Below are 22,575 nucleotides of genomic sequence, written 5' to 3'. Positions count from 1 at the left end.
GCTTAGGTTGTTAGAACAATGCACAAGGGACTAAAATTGTGCAGAGGTAGGCCAGCTTTATTGTACTGCTGTAGTCCATTGTTCTTATAAACAATTGATATGAATCAGTGTAGACCAAAGAGGGCATTTGGACTCTGCTCAGTACATTTCAAGTAGGTCATCTATTGTTCTGTTGCAATTAATACTGTTTTTAACATAATTTCATCACAAAGAGATTATGGTAGCCTTTGCACTTTTTAGAGGATCATATGTAGAGATATTGGTATAGAATGTTGCGGTTTACATGGAAATAACCATTATCCTGATCATTGGTAGACAAAACCCCTTCCCTACACATCATGCCTCATAACATTTTGTTTTCACAGGCACAATAGAGACCCATTCCTTATCTATGTTTAATGTGTGTTTTGCGGTCATTTTTCTCAGTGTTGTTTTTATAAGTGGACTAATTCAGCAGCCTTATGAAAACTTCACACTTAATTTCCCTCCTAGGATTTTTTTTTCCATTCATTTTTCTTCACTGTGTAAATACTATTGTATGTGTCCTCGTTGTCATCTCTGTACACATAATGCTGGATCACAGTTCTGGAAGCCCCACAGCACCAATATAAAAACAGATCATTGACATGCTTTATGATTTGCAAAACATGCCTGCAAAACATGGTGCCATTTTTATCCCACTAATAACATATTAAATTGAGGATTTGCATATCTTTGTGACACTTGGTGTCAAAGTCCAAAAATAATGTTTTTACCTCCCTCCTCCAACCTGCAGAAGAAGACAATTTTTATACGTTGTACACCTTAAGTACAGTACGTCTGACTCGGCCTTTCTGCTAGAATCAGCATGTAGGTATAATAAGCAGAACCTTTTTCTGCTGTACTATAATCTGCTGCATGACCTTTCAGCTTGAAGAAGCATCGTCTTCTCACTATGTCCCAGTTAACAGAACAAGGCAAGTCTCCCTACATCTCCTCTTGCCCTCTGTTCAGCAGTGAAAGACACAAACATAGGTAATACAGGAAGCGTAACTATTTTTAAATATTCTAGGACAATTGTGGGATGATTAACTTCACCATTGTTTTTTGTGTATGTGAAGTTAGGTACATGCAGGTTTTTACATACATATTTTCAGGCTTTTGATATGTTTTTTGATTCATATCTCCCTTTAAATGTCATGACAGGAACGTGACCTTGTTACTTGAAAAAAAGTAGAAAGTACACAATTTTCAATTTTTTTCCTCTCACAATAATCGTATTATTTTAGCACAATTATCCATCTTCTCCAATTTTCTCGTATCCTGGAGATAACCCAGTATGGTCTAAGCTCATGCAGCTGAAAATATTCATCCAAGGATAATCACTCGAATAACGTTGACAACATATCTTTTCAGCTTAGTCGAAGTGGTTCCTTCGACTCCAGGATCCTGGAGTTATATTCAATTACATTTACATTTAGCATTTAGTAAGACCAAGTTACCAGAGTTACTTACACAGCTTAGATTCTGTACATGTAGTCCATTTATACCACTTGATATTTCCTGGAGCAATTCAGGTACTTTGTTAAAGGTTATCATGGCAACGCCCCATCTAAGATTCAAACCTAGAATCTCACAGACACAAGGCCAGTCTCTCATTAATCTCAGGAGTGACATCTCAGTGTTACGTTTTGCCAAGCAGGCAACAATGAACCAATTTCCACTTTATTCCAACAGGCATTCTCCCCTATCCCTGGGTAACTGTGTTACCTCACCCTGTACATTGCTTGATAATGACAGACAGTGTTCATATTTGTGTTGATTTCCATCCGATTACATCTCTTGCTGTTGTGCACAGAGGAGGGCTTTTCGGCCTACTGGATGCAATTAAGTACAAAACCCCTTTCTATTGCGCACTTAAAATTAATTGAACAGGTGAATGTCTTTTGTTATTGGATTGAAGAATGGTAAATGACTTTCTAAAATATATTTGCCACACTGAAATCAGGCAGTTTTAGTGTTCAGTTAACAGGCAGGGACATTGAAGGACGTTGTATTGCTTCCACTTTAACCTGGCCTAGCAGACTTTGCTGCAATGGGGTACTCCTTCAAATGATACTGGTTATGGTAGATCTGCATTACTTGAAATTGTTTGTGTCAGTGGCATCTGATGAGATTTATTATTGCTGTTGGGAGTTGTAGTCTCAGTGGTCAATTGCTGCCTTTGACAGCCACTCAGTATCCATGATGTATCCTCCTTTGGTTTGAGCTAATCTTGTTAAATCACATAAAGTCTGACACTGCTGATTGGACATGGAATGATACATGCACCCTTCAGCGATTTCACCCAAATACTTCTATGTCAGACTTCGTATGCCATGCGGTTCTTAAAGATTTTTTAAATTAATTAATATACTATAGAATCTTCATAACAGTGAAAAATGACAACAAACATTTACCACAAATGTAATTGTGGTATTTTATGCCATACGTGTGAAATATTTCATCATGCAAAGTAAATTCCATCCAAAATGACAATGCCTTTAGATATTCTCTCAAGGTGATGTTGATTGTTGAAAATTTATATAGAGTTAAATAAACTTCCTTCCACTCATGTCACACATTTGATTTGTGGGTATTCTACATGTTAGACATAGTGCTTTGATATTAGTTTGACATTATATTTCAAAGACTAGCTCTCATATTAACCTACAAAACATTATGATTCAGATAATTTGTTATCTCCCACTGCATTTAGACAACATTATTTAATGGAAGACTGAATCTTGAAAAGGTCACCTTGATTGAAACATTCATTTTCATTATCAGACGATAAATGGTAATAAATTATGGTGTGTGCTTGCTTGATTTGGAAGTCATCAGCTAATTTACAGTATTTGCTTTTAAACTTTTTTTATTGTGGTCTTTTAAACTAAAATTAGGAGTTGTATTTTGGGGGCCTTGAAATCTTATCTGAGTTGTACATTACCAACACAGTTCTAATGGTAGCTTCAGTAAGATAAACAAACCTGTCAAATGACTGTAGTAACAAGTCAATAAGTGCTGTTGTTGATTGTGATCTGTAAACACACTAATGTGCAAAGCTGTACGCTGTACCTCTGAAGGTGTACATGTATTGAGTAATTGGGTTCTGTTTGAGATGGGAATCAGCCCAATCCATCTTGCAGCTCCTGCCATTGATGAGCCAAAACAATCTGGTGGAACTCAAGCAAGCAAGCATAGCAAGAGATACTGTATCCTGGAACAGGGGTCTTGCTGTTCAGTTCTGGGACATGCATGGCCATGGGAGGTGGTAGAGAGGTGCATAATTCCAAAATAAAGACAGTATCATAATGTTAAAATATGTACATTGCTGACACAATGTACAAGAAAAGGGAAATGAGAAATGGCAAATAAATCTACACCCTGAGCCGACCAGAGGAGGATGAGTTTCCCCTTGAGCCTGGTTCCTTCCAAGGTTTCTTCCCATCTGCCACAGGGGGTTTTTTCTTGCCACTGCTGCTTTAGGCTTGCTCCTGTAGGTGTTTAGGCCAGGGTTGTCTGTGAAGAGTATCATGACAATTGCTGTGAAATATGCTATATAAATAAAATTTGATTGATTGATTGATTGATTGGCAGTCGTCCACAAATACTAATCATCTAATGTCACTCACTCATCCTCTACCAACTGTCCAAGTCAGCCAGGCTTTGTTTCAGTTAAGTCACATATTGCACACTGCTGGAATTCCTCCTCAACACTGCAAAGATTGCTTTATGACGTCCATACAACTCACACTTTCAAATAAAGTTCCCATTCCACACTGCATGGAGTTCATAAAACCTTACAGTATATGCTGCTGTAACAAATGATTGAAAACAGAATAATAAATGATGGGGGATACAGGGACGAGTGTGCAAGTGGGTAGGAACGGGCTTAACGGCGCGGTATTCCGGAGCACCGTGTACCTTGGCAAGTACTTAACTGCTTGCTCGTTATAATCAGCTGTATAATGGACATGTAAAGCTATGTAAAAGTGTGAAGTCCTCTGGATAAGAGGTCTGTAAATCCTGTATAATGTAGTAATTAATTAAATGATGGCTGCACCAATAGAAACAAAAATAAAACTTTCTATAGATTAAATAAATTCTTATGTAAACAATCACTTTTTCCTTTCAGACATAAAATCTCTAGATCTTTTAACTGGGACCATTTACAAAGTGAAACTTGAACTCATCTTACTGGGTTGGAGAATGCAGCCTTCTCCAGGAACGCTATGTGTGACTGAGGGATCATTTTTCAAAGGCTAACTGCCCAATGGAAGGTGTCAGACTGGACACAAAAAGATGAAGAAGCATATTTTTATAGCTGCTAACAGGTGGTTAATTATCTAGTTTCCTCATACTTCCAAAGTGATTGTGAAGTATTCTTTACTAACATAAAAGTTCCAAAGCACAATGAAAGGTGACAGAACATTCTGTGTTCTATATTTATTTGAATTATTGGTTTAGTCATTGCATTTGTCTTTGTTCATGTTAAAATAATTTGTATGCATATGCCTCATTGTGGAACAATTTGTGGGAATGTTTTTTGATACAACTGTATTCCACAAAAATGTTCATATCTTGTTCATATGCAGCAGCTGTGGCAGCCAGTGGATAATTTGTTGATTAATCCATGAAACAACCCAGAAAAAGTAACTTTTATATCTAATTTGCCTGAGTAGATTTGATTTACAATTGTATTTGGATTTTGGATTTGGTTTATCATTGTCAGAGACAGAGTGCATTGCTGCTCTAGTTGGATATTGTTGAAGTAATTGATCCTCTGGATTTTCTGCGACCATAATTACATTAAGAACGTTTGACAAAAAAAAAAAAAAATTATCCCACTGCAGTTGGCATAATTGTTTTCCTGTTTACTTTTACCATGCTTACGCCGTGTCCGGATACAATTAAAAAAAAATTAAAAAAAAAACTTTATTCACTGGAAAAACTACCACCGTGCAATTGTCTTTTCAAAGCCATTACATAAGGGCAGCAAGAAGCACTAACCCGAAACGTCGATCTCAGCCTCGATCCGGACTAGCTTGTCATTATTTCACTTGAAATACATTTTTAATTACTGCGTCTCAGTCCCAGTGGGCTCGAGTTTCTGTTTTTGTTTTTATATTTGTATCTATGTATTTGATTATTCTATGTATATTTATTTTTCTCTTTTCTGTTGCCTTTTGACATTGCTATGCCTTAAAGCACACCGAACTCCATATGCTGGATGAAATGCGCTTACTAATAAAGTTTGATCGATTGATTACCGATAAATCAATCTACTACGCGAGCTGATAAAAAGGCAAATGTAGATGAAACTATTAATTTGTCTATTGTTGTAAAAAGATATGCCAATACTGTATTTCCATTTGAGATCTACCATCTGTAGCCTATTTCTGCTGATGTCAGTCTTGATTTACTACATAATAAACCAAACACGAAGAATGCGTTGCATCTACCTTTGAAATATGTTGTTCTGTAATACAGGTTTCATAAATGCAAATATTAAATGATGGAAATGTTTGGCCTATTTAAGCAAAGTTACTGAAAGTGAAGGAAAATGTTCATTATGGTTGAATAGAAACCGCTTGATGGGAAAAGACAATGGTAGAGGGCAATAGAAATGTACAGTGTCCACTGCCTTCAGAAACTTTGAAGTGATCAAAATTTTTTCAGGCAGTCGCGGGGCCCTAAGCAGCCGCTCATTGGGTTGGGCAGATTCTGAACGTACGTTTTTGCCATTCGACCTGTTCAAAACGGTGCTCGCAAAAATACACATATGCAGTTATACGTTTTGCCGTTGGGTGGCGCTGTCAGCTATCCAAGAACAACAAGACACGTTTGTTTAAAAATGCCCTCCAATTTCCCATAGTTCTGAGTCCAACTCCACTTGACCATAGAAATACTACCTCATCATTATAGAAGTGAATGTTGGCTGCTTGCTATTTGTCATCTTCATGGTTTGTAACCAAGAAGAGGAGATACAAGATTGAAGTATATGTAACAAACGGACTCCTGGCCGAGACGTTAAGTCCAGAAAAAGTAAGTAGCTGGAAAAAGATACTGTTTCAGTAGGAACTGGACCAAATGTGCAACATAAGCTATCCAGTTTGGTGCTACATTCGCTTCCTGCCTTGCTGACGAAAGCGCACGTTTATGCGCAGCCCATTATTATGTAGCTAGCTGACTAGCTATCGAGTTAGCCAGCTAGAAGTAGACTGTAGTTGAGCTGGTATGACTATCCAGTTAGTTAAATTGATAGCAAATAACTTATTTGCTGAAGCTAACTAGTTCATGCTGGCCAATAAACTGGTTATCCAAATTTCATCATATCTAGCTAGCTAATTAAGCCATGTCAAAGTCTTTCTGGTTTAACTCAGTCCCTGAGATTTGAGACTTCGCTAGCTATCTAGCTAGCTAGATAGCTCGACATCGCGTAGCTACCTAACGAGATCAAATAATTCTTCTTTGGAAGGTTTTGTAGCAAACAGAGCATGGGCTATGTCGAAATATGCATGTTTATACTGTAACGTTGGTATCATAACGTTCGTTGACAATCGGAAGCAAATAAGTAGGAAGATGCGAGAAAACAACTGCGCACGCGAGTCACAAAACAATTGGAAATGGTTTGCTTAACCTTGCCTTACACTTCCATCGCTCTATCGTCGTTTATCTTAAGACAATGTTTCGTTACCACTTCTAACGATACGTTTAAAGTTGAGTCCCTGACATAACGGCTTGCGGATACGAACTTGCTGAACTACAGCGATCTACATTCCCAGTCTATTACCGATAAATAACATAGCAAGTTTTCAAAAAAAATTATATCTGGCTTGATGCTTTCAAATAAAAATGTATCCTTTTACATTTAAACTAGCTAAAAACGCTCAGCCCCATGCCCATAGCTTGCTCGCTGTAGCTCACGTTCCTCTCGGTATGCTGGATACGTAGCTAAGCTTGGTTATGGAATTGCCTCCAAAGCGCAGTTTAGACCGTGGTGTTCAGGCTGGCTAAATGGCTTGATGCCGCGTAAGCTTAACAATATGGTAGCAACGTTTATAATTCTTTTTATTTGTTCCCTTTCAGCATAGCCAGTTCACATTCTGTCAAAGTCCTGTACTGGCCAACTGTTTGTTATAAAGATAACGTGAGAGTTACCAAACTAGTCCTGTTGCCACACTTATGTTGAGTTTTTCCTTGCTACTGGTGCCTTAGGCTTGCTCCGTGGGGGTTTAGGCTAGGGTTGTCTGTAAAGCGTATTGTGACAACTGTTGTAAATACCTATCAAATAATTTGATTTGATTTGATTTGATACTATTTTGTCATCGGTTACAAGCTAATGTCGGCTATCTCGTAAACCAACTGCTAACGTTAACTGTTACGCAGTCTAATCTTTTGAAATACTCCAGCTTTCAGACTTGAGCAAAGTTGTAAATACAAATTTCCGGTGTGTATAAGAAGCCCTGAAATGTAAATGAAGGTCAAATAAAATGTGGATAAACACGTCATATTTTCCACGATTGTAGATTAAACTAATGAATATATTTTTTTAGAAATGGGTCCTGGCTTTGACAAATACCACAAACATTTTTTGTAGGAGAACCCATTCCATGATGCTTCTTTATTCTCACAGACTGAGAATGACGGTGGGACAAGACATGACATGATCTGACGTATGTGCATGCCATACGAGGAACAGGCGATGTATGGACCATAATGAAGTCTCACCACTGTAATAAAACTGACCACATTGACACATTTATATGACATGTTGCAATGATAAAGCAATGGAGATTTATTATGAAGTGTCCCAGTTAATGTGCCACATTAAATTATGAAGTTCACGTAGGCCTATGTGTGCTGCAGTCTCGAAAGTTTTCTGGTTTTAGCCATTTTCATCATTTTGATATTTAGGTCTGGACTCCACAGCAGTAAAATAAGAAAGCTGTGCTTTTGTCAGACTTGTACTTGTACTTGTATAGCCTCGGCATATTTTATTAGATTGCTTTTTAGTCTAGTTCCGGCTGGCTTTGAATCAAAAGGCTTGTGTGACTTCCCCCCTGAAAAGCCTTTTTGTTTTGCATTGACATTGATGTGTACTCTTGACGATTTAACATTCGTTTCATCATCACTTTGGAGAAATATAATTTGCCCCTGGCAGAATCTTTCACATAGACCTTTCTCACCCTTAAACGGAGACTGGTAATTTTTCCCAGGTGACAGGTCCAGTCACAACTTCCCAGTGACTAAAGAAGAACGGTGTTTAAGTGACAAGCCTGGCTTTGGGGATTGATGGAACAAACGTGTAGGCCTTCTTCTCTGCCAATGTCAGTATAGTGCTTTTGCTTTGTATGTAGAACATTACTCAAGCAACTGCTTAAACGTGCATACCTGGGATTGATGGGAAGGTGTGGGGGGGGGCGTGCAAAGAGCATTTTTCTTTTCCTCTTTCAAGAGGTTTTTGGGAAAATTAGATGGTTAGCTTTTTATGTGACTAAAGTTTGGAGAGGATAGGATAAAATTACAATGCTCAACTTGTCTTCAAGGACAAAAAAAGGAGACTATCTCAGTTTCTTATTCCTCCTTTCAACAAAATTTGAGTAAATCACTGGCTTGGGTTTTTGCAGAGACTGAAGGTTTGTCAGTCGCTGAGCTGATTAAATGTTTGCTAGGATCTTACCTTGTACAAGTATTTGCGCAATACTGTTGTTTTCTGAAAGTGTTTTTTTGCTGCTGTGTCTTTTGGAGGTCTTTCCATTTAAAATAGGATTATCCTCAAACAATTTAAGATGTTGTTTGGGTTAAATTCCTTAAACCACTTGGAAAAGCAAGTGAAATTTTTTCCGATAAATCCAGAAAGTACAATTCATTGGCGTAAAGTAAGTGAGAGTGGTGTGGGCGAGGGTAAGTGAAAGCGTTAGCCTTACTAATGCAGCTAGCTGCAGATGAGTGACGATTTGTTCCATTTCATACTTGGTATAGCATTGCCTGTCCTTGACTGCCTTTTCAACTGAGGGTACGCACTTATCACCACCAGCCCCCTGGGATCAATTTAATTCTCAGACTTCAAAGGATGAAAAGGCATTATAACATCTTCTCACTCGTATTGCTATCAGATTATCCAGCAGTGGTGTTAAGCAATGGGCTGCCACAGAGATGAGATGCTTCATGTAATACATTGCATGCAGGGGCCTGATACAGTTTACTGCAATTGCAAGACTGCTTAACAAGGTGGAGAAGGGTAAAGCAGTAACATTCTTGCAAATTCCCATGGAAGAGTTGCCTAAGACTTGTGCTGCCTTCTTTTTAAGACAATCCTACTATTTCTTTACCAGGTCTTTCATTTTATAACATAAGAATGGTGGGTAAAACCAGGCCCACTGGCACATTTTCAATACATGGACAGATGCCATATGCAGCCCAATTGTCTTGCCTTCCGGCTCAAATTTTCCTGATTTCCTGAGCTTCTTGAGTGATTCTAGGCCACGAGCAAAGCTGGAAAACTCTGCTGTATTCCAATTACACAGGATTATGAAATGTGTCTGTCCACCGAGTGGTTTGCAGTCCCAAGACTTTTCCGATTTGAAAGTTTTAAATTCAATTATGGTTTAGGGGATGCTCCCCTCTCAGCATTCTGTATGGTTTCACACAAATTGACATTGTTCAGTGAGCTCATATGGGAAAATTTGACATGGCTGGCCGTATGAATGCTCAGCATCTTAATCATTGACTAAATCTTTAGGTAGAAGCTGGAAACATATCAAATATATCCTGCCCCACCGCAATTAATTTGACTTGTTTTTTTTTTTCTGGTGTTCTTCGGCACACAGCTTTGCCTTGCTAAGTGGAAATGAGGGCACATTCATTTTTAATGATTGAAGATGATGAGCATGCCTGCTAAATTACAGTCATTTTTTTGGCTTTTTTCTCCCACTAGTCTTACAGTTGGGTGGGGGGGTGGGAGTGGTAGTGTTGTATCTAAGCCCAGTCGCTCCTCTCAAGTCACCTGACAGAAGGGTTACAGGACACGATAATAAAATGGAACAAGTTTTTTCAGCAACTTTTATTTATTTATTTGTTTTTTTAAAGAATTAGCCATCAAGTTTTAAGTGGGATGGGGGAAGCTCCATTGCTCTACAGTAGGTAAAGGCTTGCCTGCATTGTAATTTGGATGCAAGAACTTGTTTTACCTGCTTGCAGTGACACTTTATTCCCATTGAAAACAATAATAGCTTGCTCGTTGTCGTTATCTTGGTTATTTGACAATTAGCTTTTCAAAGACATAATGTGCTCCTGTTGGTAATTGTCCATGAGTGTGAGTAAAATGCTTGCCCTCAGATTGAGGTTGCATCACATATAAAGCTGTCAAATTAAGCATATTACTGCCACAGCATTTAGTTACTCATCTCATATTATGCATGTTTATCAGTTATGAACTATGCATATTTCAGCTGTATTCCTTGGCATTGCCCAACAATGCATTATGTGTTTGCAATATATTAACTTTGCGCAATTTTTCATTCCATTGCTTGACTCAAATTTGACAAAATTATCTTTACTGTTCATAGGGTCTGTATTGTCATCTATATGTGTTTATTATAGGCTTTTTTTGTTGTCTAAAATCAACTGGGCCTTGTCATAGAACCCACTCTTTTCCTTCGCAATGACCTTGCGATGCATGTGACCAGGTCTCATGTTTACTTAGACCCTGGCCACTAAACTGAGATTTTGCTCTATGTAATTTGTCTTCATTTATTTGTCTTGTGTTTGGCCTGTTTCACAGGGAGGGTATGTAAATTTGCCAGCAATTTGGCTCAAAATGCATGATTCCTGCCACCTGTATATCTGCTTTCCAAAACCTGACGTGTGCATAATTGAATTCAAAGCAAGCTGCTTTGTTTGCACACATGGTTGTCTAACTTAAGCATGTCAAGTGATTTAGCCACTTGTCAATATCAGTACCTTGCTGGTTTGCAAAAAGCATGTCATCCTGAATTATTAAGCAGAACAAATCCCCTTATCTTACAGCTTACTCATCATAGTCCTCGTAAAACTCTTTCTTGCAGTGTCAGAAGGAGCAAAAGCCTACCTTATCTGCTTGAACATAGAGCTCTGAGGAAAGCTAGACTTTGAGGGACATGCTCTCTATATGTAGGCAGTGTGGCAGTACCATTCAGCACTGCAGTATAACCTTTTTTCAGTCCCAAAGTACATTTGCAATTTTAAGTCCCTCGCTTCAGATCCAAAGTTAGCCTAAATGTGCGATTGTTTTCTCTTCTGTCCTTTTTAGCCACAAGGGGATAGCTATGGCTGATATTATTTGTGAGGAACACGTGCAAACAGTTTGTGTGCAGTATGCAAGTGAGCACATGCTTTTTGGGGAAGAATTTGCCTGAATCTTACCACTATTCTTGTTGCCCGTCCGTGAGGGTTGAAGTGGAACTTTTGTCACCTGCTTAATTTAAATGTATATTTTTCTTATCTTTCAACAATTAATGCATTGTATATTGTGGGACCTCAACTCTTAGTGTGACATGTAGCCATCATTAATTAAAAGTTTGAGTCTACATTATATTGGGTAGAGACATAACGAGACACAATTAAGCCTAGTTTTAAAATGACCAGACCACTGCTGCCCTTGTTTGCAGAGAGTTGCTTCACCTGTTGCACAGGGCCATTTGAAAATTTGTTTCTTTAATATCAGTAAGATCAGTGTTAACCGCATTAGAACCTCTCACAACAGCACTCTTTTATTGTTTGGATTTGTCAAATGCGATTTCATATTTCAAAGCTAGTTTTTATGCCTTATTTTACAATCACTTCCTCGATTTATTTTACAATCCTTCCTCAAACAAAAAAAAACTACAAGCAATCTTCACATGGTCTGAAAAATAAGCCGTGCTATGTGATTTTTGTAGATTGAATGACCCTATAAGTTTTCACCTCTGTTTACAAAGTTGTTTTGCTTCTGAGCTGTGACACCACCAGTGCAAAAATGGAGTTGCTTTTTATTTCTTGTCATAAATAAGTAGTCCTCAGCACATAGGCTAGGCCTGAATCCCCCTCCGGGTAATTCACTGCCGTTGTTTGAACTACTTTTTAATCTGAGAGCCAGTTTTACTTTTAGTGATAAATGTAATACTGGTGTGAGGGCCATCGGTAGCATGTGATAGGCCTATGTCTTCAGTGTCCATTCACAGAAACACATTTTTAATGGGTTGTGCAGTAGTTGTAACACAATTTTCACATCATGCAGTTGGACATCATCTTATTTCCTCACTTGAACCTGTTTTCAGCTTGACATATTCATTGTACTTGCATTTGTGGCTGGTCTGTCTGTCTGTCTGTCTGTCTGCTCGCTCACATTTGTGTCCGTCTTGCTGGATGGGCAGGTAAGTGCACACCACAGAATGACTGGGGTGATTGGTATCCTAGCAACACAAAGGGGAGGCTTTTTCTTGTGGGTCCTTAAGCACAGAGGTGGTGAAAAATGCTGCCTTTTTGAATTAATGAATGAATTTTTGCATATAATCAACAGCGGCGATTATTTTATGATGTTCAAGACTCGCACAGTCCCGTAGTGTTTTGGAGAAGCAATCACTCCAGAGCTCAGATTAATCTTTTTCTGAAATGAACTGTAATTACTGGACCATATTCTGTCTGATGTGGAATATTTTTATATTCATAGTCAGGAAGCAATGGAACCATTCAGACAGATGTTTGTCAAAATGTAAGAATATTAGGCTAATTGCCATCAGTTTGGATGGCCTGAATTAGACCTGAATGTTTTAGAAGAAATGCCATGCTCTCCATGAACAGTGCACAAAAAAACACCAGTTTGTTTAAATGACTATTACATGGTCTCACATAGGCTTAATACTCACTCTTTGTGAGTTGCATAATGCTATCTATATGATTGACATTAAATATAATATTTATGGGTTTAGCCTAACTTTTTCGCAAGTACTTTTTACAGGCTTATGTGTAAATGAGAAATGCCAGATTTTCTCAGACTGAATGTTTGTTTCACAAAATCCAGGTAGACTGTTTGGCATTTATTCAGTTTCATATATATTGCGTGCTTGGAGCTGTGAAATGAGTGCCCTGAACTACAGTAGCAGTCTGCTAGTATTTGGACAGTGACACGATTTTTGTTGTCTTGGCTCTGTACTCTGGCACATTGGGTGTGAAATGAATATGAGGACAAATTGCAGACTTTCAGCTTTAATTTGAGGGTATTTACATCCATATGAAGTGTTCCCTGTGGGAATGACGATCCTTTTTATACATAGTCCCCTCCGTTTTTTGGGACCAAAAGTAATTTGATAAATTTGCTACTTTAAATTCATCATATTAAGCACTTGGTTGCAAATCCTCTGCAATTTGATCACTGCCAGAAGTCTGTAACCTGTAGACATCACCAGATGCTGGGTATCTTCCCTGGCGATGCTCTGCCAGGCTTGCACTGCAGCCATCTTCAGTTCCTGTTTGTCTCTGGGGGCTTTTAGCCTTCAGTCTTGTCTTCGGCAAGTGAAACACACGTTCAATTGGATTCGGGTCGGGTGAATGACTTGGCTCTGAAAAAACCCTTGCTTGCTTTAGCAGTGTGTTTGGGGTCATTGTCCTGCTGCAAGGTGAAGTGATGTCCAGTGAGTTTTGTGGCAATTGGTTGGATCTGAGTGGATGTTTCTGTACACTTCAGAATTCATTGTATTGTGTGCTCATTGCATTACATTACATTACATTTATTTGGCAGACACTTCTATCCAAAGCGACGTACAAAAGGTGCATTTCATGGTCATAGACAACTACTAAACACAGGTTCAGTAAGAGACAATACTTACTATGTACAGCTATTTCTAGCCAAGAACACAGTTTAGTTCACACAGTGAACACTATTCAGACCTAACCTCTGCAAAGCCAACTAGGCAGAAGAATAAGCTACAGTATTTGGACAAATACAAATTACCAAAAAGTGCTGGGATGGGGCAACATGTGACAAGTGTCATGAAAAAAGGGGGGGGATTTAGAGTGTAATATACATTGCTCTTTAAACACCATAACACTGCCTCTGTTAGGCGGTAGTCCTAATGTTGGAGGAAAAAAAAAACATATCCACATACAGTTTCAGTTCTCCCAGTGATTTATTTACAAACCAGTGATGTTTCGACCCGCACATTCTTCATCCTAATGTTGGCCTGCACGTTGAAACATTGCTGGTTTATACATAAATCACAGAGGACTTTCAAACAGTGTGTTTGTATTGTATTATTTTTTCTTCCGCTCGGCTGACCTTTGATCCTTGCACCTGTGCATAGTAGGCTTATTGGATGTGCTTATGTTAGTCTTTTTTATATCACATGTTGAAGTCATTTTTTATTGTTATTGGTGTGCTAACCATGTAGCCTACATCGAAAGACATAGAGAGAGAGCCTTTCCGTTGGACGTTCGATTGGGCCGTCTCTAATGAAGGAAAGCCAAGCGTTCTTGCCCTGATGACAGATATGTCCAGCGTCAAAAGCGGCCGGACACTTGCGTGCTGTGCCGAGTGACAGCTCGAAATGTATGCAGTTGAAATACACGTTGAACCCGGGACATTTTGGGTCAGAATGTACTGTCGGAGAGTGCGGGCACTTTAGACGCATGCAGAGCTCCTCGCAGCCTTTAGAAGAACTTGAGGCAAGTGAAGGTCCGTGTGACATTTCTGCCCCCTCCATTATGGCCATTGGTTACTGTTTATGGTGCATGCCCAGGAGTGGAAACATGAAAATCTTGGTATTCTTCACTGTGTCTTGTTTGTTTACAGTTTGTAGGTTAATGGTGCCTATCCTGTTTATGCTACAGTTCTGACTACGGATATTTTAATATCACATTGTTTAATTTTTTTAATCCATTTCAATTTTGTCCTGTAATGTTTAAGTGTTAAAACTGATTAGAAAATATAAAATGTGAGCCTAAAATATTTAGTCATTAAAATAATTATTTTGGAAGCCTAAGACAGTCAGTAGCAAGTGAGTTATAGCTAAACTGCGAGTATTGTAGAATATGTAATTTTTCTCACATCTTAGCGGCCATGTTCACAGCCTGCATGTGGTCTCTGATGTGATACATCAACCCCTATGCTCCCACCTAGGCCTACAGCCTGCAGATGTGCTGGGTTGTATAACCTCTCACGGCAAATCATGTCTTGATTGCATTTTAATTTTGAAAGTTTACTCACAAACTCATAAAATCAGACCTGCCAGATTGCAGTTTCACCTAAAGTAAATTCTGAATTATCCGTCCAAAATTGTCATAATTTCTGAAGGTGCTCTGTGGTTGTTGAGAGCCAGGAAACCATTTGTAGCCTCATTATAAGAAGAGGGACCAGGAAATAATAAGGCGCTATTTTATTCTTTTAGATGAAATGCTTTACTCAAGTGCTATTCAAATATAATGGCATTATTTCATAATCAACCGTTTCCCACATTTTATTCTGACATGGCTATTTTAACAGGAAATACATTTAGTGTCTATTTTGAGCCATCTGCTCTCAAAATTCGCAGAAGGTTCTGGCCAATGCTAAAAGACTGTCTGTAGTCTGTAGTGATCTGCTATTACAAGTTTTTAAAAAATCTTGTTTTCAGAGCAGATAACTTTTGAGGTGATCCAGACTGTTAGAAAATGAAAAGAAGCATCAGTTGTTTAGTTTCTGATTGCTAGGCTGTGGCAAGGCTATCAGTGTGTTTCATTTCTGTCGCATTTCTGTTACTAATGGAATAAACATTTGTGACATTATCTTAAATGGTATAAGTTTTATGGGTTCCAAAGCTTTTTAGCGATGCCAGGCTGTGATTAAATGGTGTTCCAACAACATTCTGTAGAGCACAGCTGGTACTTATTTTAGCCAAATTGTAGCTAACTGCATTGATAGTGGTAGCTACATCCTTCACACGTTCATCCAGCTAGGCATGCAATCTATACAATTGAATTTCTATTGTATTATGGTATCTTTAGGGTTTTGTTCATTTAAGTATGTAGCCTATTTGTGCAGTGAATTTCTGTAGAAAGTGTACTACACATTTTCAGTGTTTGGCCCATGCTGATCATGACTGACCCAGTGCAGGTAGAAGTGTTCATCATGGTATGGTTTATTTTAAATAAATTCTTGGTTATTTGGGAGCTGCTAAGGCACTGTGCAGATTCCAGTACCTTTACCGATGTTGTTATTTTGTCCTGCACCTTCATGTCTGATTTAGATATGCATGCATCATGTAGCCTATTGCTATTTTTTATGCTTGAAAACTTTTATGAAGAAATATCTGGAAAGCCATTTAACGTTTAAAGTGTGATCTGTAATGAAAAAAAATTGTGCCTACACTTTAAAATACCGCAGGTGTGCTAAAGCACTGAATGTTGATGCAAAGACCCCATGCCATTTAGCTGTATGCGGTGGAGAAGCGAAAGCAGAAGCAGTGCAATGATTAGGCTTTTAGTCAGAAAATCCCAATTGATGATTTGACACAGCTTGATTTGCTTTCATCGTGCTGTAGTGGTTTTCTCCATTGTGGAATCTTTTGCTGCTGTGTATAGCGAGCTGGTGTTAGGCAAGAATGATTAGGCTATATTCATCTTCTTAAAATTGTTGTCCATCTGTAGTTTAGAGATTTGTGATTACACAGCTGGAATCATTAAGTAAGCTTTTAAGCCCAACACTATCGTTGGCCTGTATTCAATTTTGTTCTCTGGAGATGGGGGCAATTGGTTGTATAACCCTGCATTTTTGTATGCTGGGGAGCCTCAGTATCATTTCAGCAACAATGAAATTTCATCAGCATAAAATGTTAATCCCCACCATGTGGTTACTATATACACTACGTGGCCAAAAGTATGTGGACACCTGGCATCCAACATCTCATCTACAATTATGGGCATTAATATGGAGTTGGTCCACCCTTTGCTTCTATAACAACCCCTAGCCTACTCTTTTGGGAAGGCTTTATACTAGATGTTGGAACATTGCTGCAGAGATTTGCTTCTATTCTGTCAGAAGAGCATTAGTGAGGTTGGGCACTGATTGGGCAGTTGGTTTTCCAATTGGGCCCAATGGTGTTGGATGGGGTTGAAGTCAGGGCTCTGTGTAGGCCAGTGAAGTTATTCCACACCATTTACGACAAACCATTTCTATATGGACCTCGCTGTGTGCCTGGGGGCATTGTCATGCTGAAATGGGAAAGCACCTTCCCCAAAACTTTTGGGAAACCTCAGAATCATCTGTAATGTGATTTTATGCTGCAGCATTAAGATTTGCCTTCACTGGAGGGGCCTAGCCCAAACCATGAAAAACAGCCCCAGACCAAGGGGTGTCCAGATACTTTTGGTCGTATAGTGCAGTTGGAATAAGCACCCTAGACCGATTCAAATTTAAATGTTCAATTTCTTATTTAACAGCATCTGTGGTCCCCTGGTGACATGGTAAGAAAGATGAATTGCATTAAAAAATATAGGGGTGTTTGGGTTTATAAAATGGAACAGCTTTAAAGGAGAAGGTTGGCATGAAAGAACGCTTGCTTACAGTGGTAAGAGTGGTAAGGCTTCTATATACTCGTTGCAGGCAGGTTTTTACTGCTTGCTGCATTTTATCCGCAGTACTGCACAATATTTCTGTCGTCCAAGAGCTACACGCTTTACTGGGAAATTCCAGCAGTTAAAATAATAAAAAATAAATAAAAACGAAATGGAGTCCAAGGCCTGACGGCTGTATTTGGGTGCTGTTTTGGGGAGGACCCCCTCAGCTGGTGTGAGGCTGAAAGATTTACCCAAGAAAAAATGATTTCCGTAGCTCTGACGTCCTCTTGTATTTCACCAATCATGCTAGTTACCCCCAAACTGAACAACACCACGCTGTCTAATTTAAACGTTGTGCACTGCAAGATCCCAGTGGTGTCAGTTGTACAGCAGAGCAGAATATTTGGATTTTGTATCAAATTTTTTATTTTAATTTTTCAGACAATGCATCAGTTGCTTGGTTGGGAATACAAGTCGGCAGCTTTTTAATGCAGTCAGATTTTGCCCAGGAGATGGCCCTCCTTGACATAGCCTACCTCAGGATATCTGTGTTGATGTTGCCGTCTTATATTAAGGGGTCCAGGCAGGCATCAGTTTGCAGCATTAGACAGATTTTGCTGCTGTTTTGTGAGAAAGAACAAACCACATGGTTTTGCTCCTTTAATCTCTTATTGATGCAGGAAGAGTAAGAGAAAGTATCAAAATGGTGTTTAAATCCTGTGTTACTCAGAGTCTGTGCTATTGGGACATAATGAGTCTGACAACGTGAATCATCATAATGAATCTGAGTAATGATGCACATTTCTTGTTGAAAACATATTATTCAGGAAATTCGGGGGGATGAGGAGTTTGAAAATGGTTCCGAAAATGGACGAAAGAGCTGTCAGATTAAAGCCTGCAAGGTTATTCAAGATGTTTTTAATGCTTTAACAGAGACTACATTTTGGTGTAGTGATGTGGGATTGACTAGGATAGAGGAGTGTCTCTGTTTTGTGCACAAGAGTTTTTCACTGGTTCCCATAGCACCTTGGTATTATTCAGCCAGGACTGAATCCTCAGTCTTGCCCTGCAATGCCCCCCCCATTAAAATACTGATTTTTTGATGGGCTGCTGAGACATGCTGATTGTTCGTACTCCAAGCCTATCGTTTGAAGCCCCGCACCAGCTGCCCAGGACCAGCAAGAGTTCAAAAGCTGCCTAACTGCTATTGGAAAGGCTGCTTAGAGTGAATCATTACCAGACTTAATTTTACATGCTTTAATTTATACATTTGTCTCAGTGATGAATGGAATATTATTTTAGTGATTGTATGTCTAGCAGTGGTGAAGGTATGAAATTTTCTGCAGGTACGGATGGCAAGGTCCGCAAATCACACCTAGACTACGTTGTGGGTTAGTGGTGTTTCTTTCGTTCTGTCACGCATAAACTCGGTCAGATATTTATGCACTGGGCTTTTGCGTCGCCCGTTCTCTTCTGGGCCAATTTGCGGTGGTTTTGGTGGCGACGGTCTGTAAGCAGAATTTGCAAGCAGCGCAGAACATTGCAGAACAGTGTAAATTTTATAGGTAAATGTCATGTTGGCTTCATTCATTCCCTGCTGGCCGTACAGTCGGTGTGAGAAACTCTTGTTTTGTTTTTGTTGCCAATGTTTATTCCATGTTGTGGTCCACCATCTGCAGACAACCACAAAGCTTTCAGTCATACATCCAGGCATGTTTTTCCTTTGGCATGGCAGATGGCGACCCAGATGTGTATGTATATGCATATGTACGTATAAAAACCTACATTGCAATATCTTAGAGGCACAGGAATTTTAATTGCCCATATATTGTGGTGAAATATTTTATTTCAATATATTTTCATCATATTTCAGTTCTGAAAGGGGAAATATAGGCCTAAGAACTAGGGAGAATTATGCATTGGCATTGAATGACTGTAGAAAAGGTTTGCACCAGTGAAAATGGAATTGCGGGCTTAAAAACCTTGTTTTCTGACCTGCTAAGACGGCACAATGGGAATTTTTCTGAATTGCCATAATTGCATGTGCATTTGTGGGTGTCCCTAAGATGAGGCACAAAATAATGGGAGGGGATTATGGGAATTGCAGGCACGGACGATTTATCAGTAGCCGATTGCTCTTGATCACCTGTTAGTTACGCACTGAATTGTACGTGTGGGACAAGTGTGTCTGCTTTGTGCACACAATGGCTGCAATAGTAGCTTGCTCAACATCAGAGACATCAGAGAAAGAGAATCCAAAAAGATTGTCTAAGGATGGTTTCAAAAAAAAAAAAAAAAAAAAAAAAACACCAAGAATGTAAATAGGTAATGTGACATCATGAATACTGATGCAGTGAGGTGTTGCATTTAAAAAAAAAAAAAAAAATTGCAGACAACCCACAATGATAAATGAAAAGTGGCAAACTTAATAATACAAGGCTACCTTGGCCTCACCATGCACCGAGGGGTTTCTGTCTTGCTTTCTGACTGTGAGGGCGACATCTCCCTGTCCGTGACAGGATAAGTATTAAGTAGGGCTGTCATTGTTGCCATGCCAGCCAGTTCATTAGCGAGTTCAGCTTGACTCAAAATTCCATTTAGTTCATTTTGACTGGGCATCTCCTGCAGCAGCAGGGCTAGGAGGGATGATTTGGGGGATTTATTATGGCTGGCTCTTCCAGGTCTGTAGCTGGTCCTGTAGTAGTTTCAGAGGGCACCTCTTAAATGTAGGTGTATGTGCAAACAACTGCGCTAAGCCATAAATGTACAGTGAGCTCAATAATGTTTGGGACAAATACTTTTTTCTTCTTCTTCTTGTTTTGGCTCCCCCTGATTTGTAATCAAACAATTCTCATATGGTTAAAGTGCTGACGCTGCACTTTAATTTAAGGGTATTTTTATAGATTGGTTTCACCATGTAGAAATTACAGCACTTTATATACATTGCCCTCTTATTTCAGGGCACCATAATGTTTGGGACAAATTGCTAAACACAACTACTTTCATTTACATAACATTAATATGTCCCCAAACATTAGTGCCCTGAAATGGGGAGTGTTTATAAAAAGTGCTGTAATTTCTACAAGGTGAAACCAAATTGTATGAAATATCCTTAAACTAAAGATGAGCGTGTGCACTTTAACCACATGCGAATTGTGTGAATACAAATTTAAAATTCTAGTACAGAGCCAAATCCGAGAAATGTATATGTGTTGGTCCCAAACAGTATGTAGTATCAGTATCATTGTACTTTCAGAGCTGTCCTCCAGGGTATCAGTTCCACCCACCACGCCTTCCACCTGAACGCACTCTTGAACATAGCGCATTTTTACGTGCTGGTAAGACGCTTCAACTCTGCAGCAACCAACACCTCAAGTTCCACTGGTGAGTTTTCTCTGCATTTTTGTGGCATCCTGCAGGCACACAGGAATATACTGTAAGCGTGAAGCATTGTCTGCCTCATATTTCTGCAAATTGACAAATTGTACCCAGTTTTGCGTTACATGTGAATCTGGTCCTAAGCCATAGAAATAGCTTTGCCTTGATTCCCCAGCATTATTATTTGCAAAATAGCCTATTTGTTGAAAAAACAAATGAAGAATACAAACAACAGGAAAACATAACTACACTTTAAATGATTTATATTAAAGTATAGTTCTGAACCATAAAGTGAAATTGAAATTGAAATTGCATTGAAAGCATATAAACTGTCTTTGTGGAATATTCTCCTGAACGACAATGTACTCAATAATGAGCTGAAAAATAAAATGATACAAATATTTTTGGAAGTAGTGTTATTAAAGCTTAACGCATTTATGGGCAGAAAATAACATCTTTCAGAATGTTGGGGAATGGACTTCATTGGCAAATCATTTGGAGGCAAGGTACTGCAGGACACACTTTTGAGCGGTGGGTGTGGTTGTCTCACAGGAATGAGTAAATGACAACTTCCTTGTATGTGTGATATGTATGGAAACTGGTGGGCCATATGCCTCAAGTATCACACATTTTTTCTTGACATTTCATTCTCATATATCAACAGAGTAATCATGATTAATAAACAAAGGGTTTTGCAGGTTTGTTTTAACAATTTTAATTGGATATCTGTTTTTACTGCAGTTCTACACCAGTATAATATTTAAGTCCATCACAATCAAGGCTTTTCAAAAGAAGCAACAGTGATTAGTCGTATCTCAATGCATGCTGTGTAAAAACGATGTAGTGAGATGACACTCCAAAGGCCAAATCCGCTGCTGATAACTATCCCCGTTATCCAAATGTGGAGCTGTCCAATCCAGCCCTGACACTGCGCACTGCATCTGTGAAGAGCTTACGGAAAGCTGTCGTGCGTATAAGCAGGTATTTAACCTAATATACTGTATAGCGTGTGTGAGTAGCCTACATAGTCGAAATAGTGAGGGAATGGATAAGCATTGTCTGCATCCAGACCTTCTGGTGATTCTATTCTTGCACTGTTTGAGGATGAGCACTGAGGCGTCAGCAAATTGTTGCTCCGCAATAAATGTCAGGCTCAGATGCCTATTAAGCAGCTAAGCGCTTGACTCCCAGCTGTAATATAAAGCACAGAATTCAAATCTCTGGTACAGACTGAATGACAGAAGCTGTTTAAAAAAATCGTTTGGGACTTAAGGAAGAAAACTCTGCACTCCAAGCGGAAAATTGAGCGTAGTGTACCTGTTTTCAGAAAGGTATGAGTGGATATCTTGAGGTCTGTGCAGGGTTCTGAGGGTGTTTTAGTGCTAGAGAACAGTTTCTAATTTGAAAACATGAAATTGCTTGTGTTTCTCCCCCCCGGCACAGTATATGGGCTGTTCCTTTCTTGGAAATGTCATAACAAAGGTATTGTGAACCAGGGTGTTGTTGTATGTGTGGGTAATCATACCACATATTAATGTTTGTCTAATATCAGAAAAATGAAAGTGTGCTCTTATTTGTTGCTCATCCTAATTTTGCCCTTAAGGGGCTTTGGCGTAAGCTACAAAG

At 39.0% G+C, this 22,575-nt stretch overlaps 1 protein-coding gene across 9 annotated transcripts in view; it reads left to right on the top strand.

The window, feature by feature from the left end:
- The first annotated feature begins 5,896 nt into the window (after window positions 1–5,896).
- The window catches only part of LOC135263024 (ecto-NOX disulfide-thiol exchanger 2-like), a 173,648-nt gene continuing 156,969 nt past the window's right edge, over window positions 5,897–22,575 (top strand). For 4 of the 9 annotated variants that reach the window (XM_064350566.1, XM_064350561.1, XM_064350568.1 and 1 more), the window contains exons 1-2: window positions 5,918–6,066; window positions 20,828–20,955. Coding sequence is in view for 1 of the 9 variants with exons in the window: in XM_064350560.1 (XP_064206630.1) it covers window positions 5,953–6,066 (114 nt within the window). In the remaining 8 variants the exon portion in view is untranslated. Of the gene's footprint in view, window positions 6,067–20,827; window positions 20,956–22,575 lie in introns of those variants that run through there. The other 5 variants (XM_064350560.1, XM_064350562.1, XM_064350571.1 and 2 more) reach the window with 5 other exon arrangements.

This window comes from Anguilla rostrata, chromosome 9, assembly GCF_018555375.3.
Source record: "Anguilla rostrata isolate EN2019 chromosome 9, ASM1855537v3, whole genome shotgun sequence".
NCBI classification, from domain to species: Eukaryota; Metazoa; Chordata; class Actinopteri; order Anguilliformes; family Anguillidae; genus Anguilla; species Anguilla rostrata.
This window is presented reverse-complemented; position numbering and strand designations above follow the sequence as displayed.